The 9,673-nt window shown below is 44.2% G+C and overlaps 1 protein-coding gene across 1 annotated transcript; it reads left to right on the forward strand.

Moving 5' to 3' along the window:
• Window positions 1-6,711: 6,711 nt before the first annotated feature.
• On the forward strand, window positions 6,712-9,166 carry LOC114905679 (doublesex- and mab-3-related transcription factor C2-like). The gene is made up of 4 exons (XM_029240040.1): window positions 6,712-6,926; window positions 7,008-7,165; window positions 7,826-7,962; window positions 9,029-9,166. Exons 1-4 carry the CDS (start codon window positions 6,712-6,714, stop codon window positions 9,164-9,166), a joined length of 648 nt encoding a protein of 215 aa, XP_029095873.1.
• The last annotated feature ends 507 nt before the right edge of the window (window positions 9,167-9,673 follow it).

A 9,673-nucleotide genomic window follows, 5' to 3' on the forward strand; every position in this document is an offset into this window, starting at 1 on the left:
AAAAAAGAAGAAAAAAAGAGAGAAAGCAATGGGATAATAAGAATCTGAGTAAAAGAATGTTCACTCTTCAACCTGGGGCATTTTCAAAATGAAAAGTTGAGGAAAATGGATTGCTCATATTTTAGAGCTATGCATTGAAATAGTTCCCAATAAAATAAGATGATTTCTGGTGCTTTCTTGAAAATAATCTGGGAGAGGGGTAGGGGATAAGATATATGTGAATTGAGATTGGCTATGAGTTGTTGATGGTTGCGGTTGGGTGATGGATAATTGGAGGGCTCCTTTGCTCTTCTCTCTTGAACAATGGTTCTCAAAGTGTAGTTCCCTTCCAGAAGCATCTGCATCACCAGGGAGCTAGTCAGAAAAGGAAACTCTGTGTCTCACCCCAGAATTTTTAATCTGAGACTACAGATGCAGAGCTCGGCAATCTGTGCTTTAGCAAACCCTCTGGGTGATTCTGATGCAAGCTCATGTTCCAGGACCACCGATCTACTGTCATGAACTTGGAGATTATAAGTTTGTATACAAACTCTAATGGTATATGTTTGACATCACCCACAGTACCATTTTTTAAGTAAATCAAACAAGCATCCTAGCTGTTTAATGGTCAAGTTTTAATTAAAAGTTCCATTCTATGAAACATTTAGAGAGGAGCTAACACCTATGATTCTCAAGCTCTTCCATACTATAGCAGAGGGAGGACCACTCCCAAACTCATTCTACGAGGCCACCATCACCCTGATACCAAAGCCAGACAAAGATGTCACAAGAAAAAGAAAAGTAGAGGACAATATCACTGATGAACATAGATGCAAAAATCCTCAAAAAAAATACTAGCAAACAGAATCCAAAGGCACATTAAAAGGATCATGCACCATGATCAAGTGGGGTTTACCCAGGAATGCAAGGATTCTTCAAAATACGCAAATCAATGTGATACACCATGTTAACAAATTGAAGGAGAAAAACCATATGAAGATCTCAATACATGCAGAAAAAGCTTTTGACAAAATTCAACACCCATTTATGATAAAAACTCTCCAGAAAGTAGGCATAGAGGGAACCTACCTCAACATAATAATGGCCATATTTGAAAAACCCACAGCCAACATCGTCCTCCATGGTGAAAATCTGAAACCATTTCCTCTAAGATCAGGAGCAAGACAAGATTGCCGACTCCCACCACTCTTATTAAACATAGTTTTGGAAGTTTGGGCCATGGCAATCAGAGAAGAAAAAGAAATCAAAGGAATCCAAATTGGAAAAGAAGAAAAACTATCACTGCTTGCAGATGACATGATACTATACATATAGAATCCTAAAGATGCTACCAGAATACTAGAGGAGCTAATCAATGGATTCGGTGAAGCAGCAGGATACAGTATTAATGCACAGAGATCTCTTGCATTGCTATACAATAACGATGAAAAATCTGAAAAAGAAATTAAGGAAACACACTCACTTACCAATGCAACAAAAATAATAAAATACGTAGGAATAAACCTACCTGAGGAGAAAAAAAAACTGTATGCAGAAAACTATAAGGCACTGACGAAAGTAATTAAACACGATACAAACAGATGGAGAGATATACCATGTTCTTGGATTGGAAGAATCAACATTGTGAAAATGACTATACTACCTAAAGCAATCTACAGCTTTAATGCAAAACCTATTAAACTACCAATGGCATTTTTCACAGAACTAGAACAAAAAAATTCACAATTTCTTTGGAAGCACAAAAGACCCCGAATAGCCAAAGCAATCTTGAGAAACAAAAATGGAGCTGCAGGAATCAGGCAGCTGGACTTCAGAATATACTACAGAGCTACAGTAATCAAGGCAGTATGGTACTGGCACAAAAACAGAAATATAGATCAAAGGAACAGGATAGAAAACCCAGAGAGAAACCCACACACCTACGGTCAACTTATTTTTGATAAAGGAGGCCAGAATATACAATGGAGAAAAGACAGCCTCTTCAATAAGTGGTGCCGGGAAAACCGGACAGCTACATGTAAAAGAATGAAATTAGAACACTTCCTAACACCATACACAAAAATAAACTGAAAATGGATTAAAGACTTAAATGTAAGGCCAGACACTATAAAACTCTTAGAGGAAAACATAGGCAGAACACTCTATGACACAAATCACAGCGAGATCCTTTTTGACCCACCTCCTAGAGAAATGGAAATGAAAAACAAATATAAACAAATGAGACCCAATGAAACTTAAATGCTTTTGCACAGCAAAGGAAACCAGAACCCAGATGAGAAGACAATGCTTCGATTAGGAGAAAATATTTGCAAATGAAGCAACTGAGAAAGGATTAATCTCCAAAATTTACAAGCAGCTCATGCAGCTCAATATGAGAAAAAAAAAAAAAAAACCCAACCCAATCCAAAAATGGGTAGAAGACTTAAATAGACATTTCTCCAAAGAAGATATACAGATTGCCAACAAACACATGAAAGAATGCTCAACATCACTAATCATTATAGAAATGCAAATCAAAACTACATTGAGGTATCACCTCACACCAGTCAGAAGGGCCATCATTAAAGTATCTACAAACAATAAATGCTGGAGCAGGTGTGGAGAAAAGGGAACCCTCTTGCACTGTTGGTGGGAATGTAAATTGATACAGCCACTAAGGAGGTTCCTTAAAGAACTAAAAATAGAACTACCATATGACCCAGCAATCCCACTACTTGGTGTATACCCTGAGAAAACCATAATTCAAAAAGAGTCATGCACAATAATGTTCATTGCAGCTCTATTTACAATAGCCAGGACATGGAAGCACTCTAAGTGTCCATCAACAGATGAATGGATAAAAAAGTTGTGGCACATATATACAATGGAATATTACTCGGCCGTAAAAAGAAACAAAATAGAATCATTTGTACTGAGGTAGATGGACCTAGAATCTGTCATACAGAGTGAAGTAAGTGAGTAAGAGAAAAACAAATACCGTATGCTAACACATATATATGGAATCTAAAAAAAAAATGGTCATGAAGAACCTAGGGGCAGGACAGGAATAAAGACGCAGACCTACTAGAAAATGAACTTGAGGATACAGGGAGGGGGAAGGGTAAGCTGGGACAAAGTAAGAGAGTGACATGTACATATATACACTACCAAATGTAAAACCGATTGCTAGTGGGAAGCAACCACATAGCACAGAGAGATCAGCTCGGTGCTTTGTGACCACCTAGAGGGCTGGGATTGGGATGGTGGGAGGGAGGAGATGCAAGAGGGCGCAGATATGGGGACATATGTATATGTATAACAGATTCACTTTGTTATGAAGCAGAAAGTAACACACCCTTGTAAAGCAATTATACTCCACTAAAGATGTTAAAAAAGAAAGAAAGAGACATGTAGCCCAATATTCACTGCAGCTCTATTTACAATAGCCAGGACATGGAAGCAACCTAAATGTCTATCGACAGATACATGGATAAAGAACATGTGGTACCTATATACAATGGAATATTACTCAGCCATAGAAGGAAACGAAGTTGAGTTATTTGTACTAAGGTGGATGGACCTAGAGTCTGTCATACAGAATGAAATAAGTCAGAAAGAGAAAAACAAATACCATATGCTAACACATATATATGGAATCTAAAAAAAAGAAAAATGGTTCTGAAGAACTAGCGACAGGACGGGGATAAAGACACACACGTAGAGAATGGACTTCAGGACCCAGGGAGGGGCAAGGGTAAGCTGTGGCGAGGTGGGAGAGTACCATTGACATATATACACTACCAAATGTAAACTAGATAGCTAGTGGGAATCAGCCGCATAGCACAGGGAGATCAGCTCGGTGCTTTGTGACCACCTAGAGGTCTGGGATAGGGAAGGTGGGAGGGAGGGATATGCAAGAGGGAAGAGATATGGCGGCATATGTATATGTATGGCTGATTCACTTTGTTATAAAGCAGAAACTAACACACCCTTGTAAGGCAATTATACTCCACTAAAGATGTTAAAAAAAAAAAAAAGAAAGTGTCATGTACCACAATGTTCATTGCAGCTCTATATACAATAGCCAGGACATGGAAGCAACCTAAATGTCCATCGACAGATACATGGATAAAGAACATGTGGCACCTATATACAATGGAATATTACTCAGCCATAAAAAGAAACAAAATTGAGTTATTTGTAGTGAGGTGGATGGACCTAGAGTCTGTCATACAGAATGAAGTAAGTCAGAAAGAGAAAAAGAAATACCATATGCTAACACATATGTATGGAATCTAAAAAAAAAGAAAAATGGTTGTGAAGAACTAGGGACAGGATGGGGATAAGGGCGCACACGTAGAGAATGGACGTCAGGACCCAGGGAGGGGCAAGGGTAAGATGGGACGAAGTGAGAGAGTACCATTGACGTATATACACTACCAAATGTAAACTAGATAGCAAGTGGGAATCAGCTGCATAGCACAGGGAGATTAGCTCGGTGCTTTGTGACCAGCTAGATGGCTGGGACAGGGAGGGGGGGAGGGAGATGCCAGAGGGAGGGGATATGGGGATATATGTGTACATATAGCTGATTCACTTTGTTATACAGAAGAAACTAACACAACATTGTAATGCAATTATAGTCCAATAAAGATGTTAAAAAATAAATAAAGAGTTTCAAGACAGATAATCCTAATCTTACGTGAACACTGCCAGAGGATAGCAAAGAGGGACTTTTGCCCAACTTAGTCTATGAGACTAGAAAACCTTGACCCTGGAACCAGCAAAGATGCTATGAGGAATGAAGCATCAAGTCAATCTTCCTCGTGAACCGAAGACGCAAAAAATTCTCAGCAAAACTTTAGCAAACTGAGCCCACCAGTGTACACAAAAGATGATACGCCATAACTAAGTTACATCTATCCTAGGAGAGCAAATCTGGTTTAACAGTAGAAAACCTATAGATGGAAGGGGGCATGAGAGAGGTTTGTGTGTTGCTAATATATTCTGCTGTTTGCTCCAGGTGCTAACTGGATGTTTATGTTTAGTTTTTGGAAACTCACTAAGATGTGTACTTCACTAAAGATTTCGAAAAAAAAAATCTTATAAATAACCCTCACTGTGTTAACAGATTAAATGATTAGAGTCTTGATCATTTCAGTGGAGGCCAAAAATGTATAATCCTATATCTATTCATGATTTTTAAGACAACCTTATTAAGCTAGAAATACAAGGGATATTCCTTAATCTGATAAAGGGAAAGAAAGAAAGAATGAGAAAAGAGAGAGAGAACGGAAGAAACAAAAGAGAGAAGGAAGGAAAGAAAGAAAGAAAGGAAGGAGAAACAGAGAAAGAATTGAAGAATTAAAGCAAACAGTGAAACACAGCAAGCCCATTTTAATATGGAAATGTTGGCATCTTTCTGTTTAATATTAGGAATAACCCAAAGATGCCCAATTTTGCCGTCTCTATTTGACCTTGTAGTGGATGTCCTAGCCAGCCAGTAAGAAACCTGTAAGTTGATTACCTTACTTCTGTTACTCATAGATTCACAGAAAACTGTGCACCACTTATAGGCACATGATTAGATATCACAGAGTTTAGCATGGTGGCTGACTTTGAGATCAGTATATAAATATATAGATATAGATATAGATATAGATAGATCGATTTTTATTTCTGGTACGCGGGCCTCCCACTGCTGTGGCCTCGCCTGCCGCGGAGCACAGGCTCCGGACGCGCAGGCCCAGCAGCCATGGACCACGGGCCCAGCCGCTCCGTGGCATGTGGGATCTTCCCGGAGCGGGGCACGAACCCGTGTCCCGTGCCTTGGCAGGCGGACTCTCAACCACTGCGCCACCAGGGAAGCCCAAGCATAATTGTTGAAGTTTGGAGAGGAGCATGGAAGATTGTTGGGAGGCTGTGGAGGGAATGCACGGGTTTGCATGAAAGCAGAGAGGGTGTGTTGGTGCAAGAGAACAATTAGTGTAGTGAGGAGTTGGCTTTTGACTAGATCAGGGTCTGGCATTCACTAGGGGGGATCAACAAACATCTACTTGATAAATAATTGAGGGAATTAATGAAAATAATGATTGAAACAGGGGCTTGAGATCCAGCAGAATGATATGATTTCATGAGATGCAAAGGGGTGTCAGTTTAAAGAGGGAGCAAGAGAATAATTAAGATTTCGATGGGGTGCAAGAAAAAAAATCGGAATGGAAGGTGAGAGGAAGATTGAATGTAGGGCATACAGGAGACTAATAATAGAATTGAATGCAGAGGGGCATAGAATCATGAGTAGGGAGTGAATGAATGCAGGAGGTTAGGAAGACAATTGTGGAAGTGGATGCCAGGAATAATAGCTGGGCATAGCAGAATACAAGATGATACATGAGAAAGGGAAGTAGTAATTGTTGAAGGGGACGTGAGAGTGCATGTGCATGCCTGTGAAGGGTGTCTATGTGGAGTGAAGGTAGGCAGAGAGACTAGTAATTGGATTGAAAATATACAGGACCCATGCCCAGAGTTTCCTAGAACCTGCCTATGCATGAGTGGAGCTCCCTGGGAAGGAGGCTACACGAAGTAAGAAGGGAGGGTACAATCTCATTTCAGCGGTGAGCTGGGTGGAGAAGAATCCAGCCGCCACAGATGGGGTTTTCCAAGGGCAGAGGAAGTACGTTGTGGGTGGGGGATCATGTGGCCACCCTGACCTCCACTCCTTGCTCTAGAACCATGGATCCCGATGAAATGCCTGCTGTGCCCAGCGGCCCCCCTGACTCCACCACTGGACTTGAGACCGGAGCCCCATGGGGGATTGAACCTGGCCCCAGAAGAGCTAAACGTCGCAGAGCCCGCTGCCACAAACACGGCATCACTGCCCAAGTCAAGGACCAGGAGCACTACTGCCACTTCAAGGTCTGCGAGTGTCACAAGTGTGCCCTCTTCTCGTGAGTATGGTGCCTGACAAGGGGAGGGCAGTGGGCTCCTCTAAAGGTGACTGACTTTAGACCTGCAATCCCCCACTTTAGGGAACACTGCAGCATCTTGCCTGCTGAGAGTACCTTGAAGTCGGAGCAGGGGCCACTCCGAAAGAGACACCTGACTGAAGGACTGATAAGGAGTGGGACCACCTCTCCCAAAGCTCACAGCCATGTCAACAAGTTGGCCATTCAAGCAGGAGTCCCCAGTGAGTATCTCTGGCCAGGGAGGGTGTCTGAGTTTTGGGTGTAGGGAGCATGAGTAGCTCTGTCACCAGTCCTACCACCCAATTTCAATGTGGCTTTGGGCAAGTTACTCCTTGGGCCTTAGCCTCCCCAACTATAAAACCTCATCAATATTATCTACCAAGTGTTGGTGGGCTGGAGACATCTGGGGGGGGGTGCGGTCAAAAAGGTCCACAGTGGGATGAGGCCTCAGATTGGGTGGGAGGTAGAGTCAGGGGGAGACGGTCAGGGGGAAAGGCTCACCTAAGCTGTCCCCAGTCTCTCACAGTTGGGAAGGAGAACATCAGCTTGAGGCCCACCCCTGTGCAAGCCCTGGGGAGGAGTCTGGGGCCAGTGTGGGAAGCTTCCACCTCAGCCGCTGCCCAGACCCCTTCCTGTGTCCTGAAGACCTGGGTACCATCTCTAACCCTACTGCAACTTGCCATATGACCCTGGGGGAAAGAAATACTTCTCTCTGGGTCTCATAGTCCCCAGTCCCAAAATGAAGAATAGGACTAGCTGGTCTTCAACGTCTTCCCAACTCTGACATCCTAGGCTCCTATCGTTGTCCTAAAGCATGCCCACATCTCCTTTCCATGGCCGGCTTGGTCCCTGACTCCAACCTGTGCTCTCTGTTCCTGCAGGCAAGCTCCCAAGGAGCTCTGCTGATCGGTCTGGCCTCGGAATCTTTGTCTCTGTCCTGGACTCCAGCACACTTGAAGAAGCAACTAACAATTTCTCTTTCCAGGAAGTCACACAGACCCCCTGCCCTGCCCAGCAGGTGAGTAGAGTGAGAAGGACCATGGAGCTAGTTGTATATTTTGTTACTGAGTGCCCAACCTTCTGGTTAAGGCCATGGCAGCAAGAAAGAGGAAGTGAAGGTAGTGCGGTGCAAGTGGAGGAGGAGGAGGAGGAGGAGGAGGAGAAGGTGGCATCTCAGACTATGGGGCAACGACAGAGCTCTCCCAGATTTGCCATTTCCAATTTGTGAGACTTTGGACAAGTAACTTTACATCTCTGAGCCTCTATTTTCCTATCAGTGTACTGAGAGGGGACAATATTCTACACCTATAACATTGACAAGAGGACTAGCACAAGGCCTGCCACATAGCAGGCCTTTGACAACTGGAGGCTGTTATTCCACATGAAACAAATCGATGGGATAGAAGCTCCTGCTGAGAAGGGGGGCCATGATGGTGAGGCCCACCATCTCACCCAGGCGAGAGTCTAATAACCGTCAGAGAAAAGTTCCTGGAGATGAGCCAAGCTGGCCCTTCAAGTGCCTTGGGAAACTTGATTGGGGAATATGGAGGCAAGAACCAGTCCTTGGACAGGGACAGTAATCACGTCACTCCAGGTGCCTTGAAGATTAAAACACAGACACCTCTGACTTCCCATAATCTTTACTGTTGCCTTGGGAGTTTTGAAAAAGCTGGGAGGAATTAGTGCCTCAGGAAAGATATAGAAAAAAAAAGATACAGAAAAGAAGACAGTCCAAGCCACAACGACTAATGGCCAGCTGGCATTCAGACTCCCACATGCAGATATTGCAAAATCCTTGCTCCTCTCTCTCTACTGGTAGTATGTGCCTGCCAGAGGGGTAAATCCCCTGGCTTCTTCTCTCCTTGTTCCTAGATGCTCAAATCTGATCCTCCAGCCCTGTGCCACCCTTAACCCCCTTCTACTGCAGCCACGGATTCTGGGGAAATTGTGGGGTCCAGAACCCTGGCAGGGGCCAAGCTTAGTGAAGGAGAAGAGCAGAAGGCCTCAGGGTGGCTGGGGACTGAAGGGGCACGGGGGAGGTGTGGGTTCCCAGCTCCCATTCTCTCACATCCTTTGCTTTACAGGCTCCCAAAGCTTCCGACCAGGTCTCGGTTTCTGCCTCCTCAGAGTGGCAGCGAAAACTGGAAGCGGCCGAGGCTCTGCTGGCTCTGAGAGAATCTTCCCAGGCCCCTTCTGGCTCCATCTCTGTGCTCCAGCCCTGAGTTGCACCAGGTAGCCCGGTCTATGAAAGGGGAACATGGGGTTGGGGATAGTTGGGAAATGGGAGGCGGTTGTGTTAAGCAGGGCCTGACTGGGAAGTCAGAGTTGGAGGGGGGTTGGGGGTTGAACCTCTTTGGGCCCAGGCAGCCAAGCTCCTCAGTCTGACTCTTGAAGTGGCAGTACATGGTTGTTCAGTGAATCATCGGTTTATCGAGCATTGTGCTCAACACCAAATGTCCAGTGCCCTGATGTCAAGAAATAAGGAAACCAAGTCCCTAAGAGTAGCAGGGACTTACCCTAGGGCATGCAGCATATCAAGTGGAAGAACCAGGTCTCCTGACTCCCAGCCCAGGACTTTCTATCCAGACCCCTGAAGTCTGCTGTGACCTGGGAAGGACATACATAGGTGGTAAGAGCCTAGTCCAGAAGGAGATCTGGTTCCTGCCTTCAGGGAGCTTCCAGTCTCAAGGTGGAGCATGGATGCCTTCACAAGTCGTGTTTTGCGGCTG

This window comes from Monodon monoceros, unplaced genomic scaffold (assembly GCF_005190385.1).
Source record: "Monodon monoceros isolate NGI ecotype Baffin Bay Population unplaced genomic scaffold, NGI_Narwhal_1 Super_Scaffold_22, whole genome shotgun sequence".
Lineage (NCBI taxonomy): Eukaryota > Metazoa > Chordata > Mammalia > Artiodactyla > Monodontidae > Monodon > Monodon monoceros.

Coding starts and splice junctions, on each gene's coding strand:
- LOC114905679 (XM_029240040.1), top strand. CDS start 6,712: ATGGATCCCGATGAAATGCCTGCTGTGCCCAGCGGCCCCCCTGACTCC. Junction 6,927..7,007: donor CACAAGTGTGCCCTCTTCTC/GTGAGTATGGTG, acceptor CCCCCACTTTAG/GGAACACTGCAGCATCTTGC. Junction 7,166..7,825: donor CATTCAAGCAGGAGTCCCCA/GTGAGTATCTCT, acceptor CTGTTCCTGCAG/GCAAGCTCCCAAGGAGCTCT.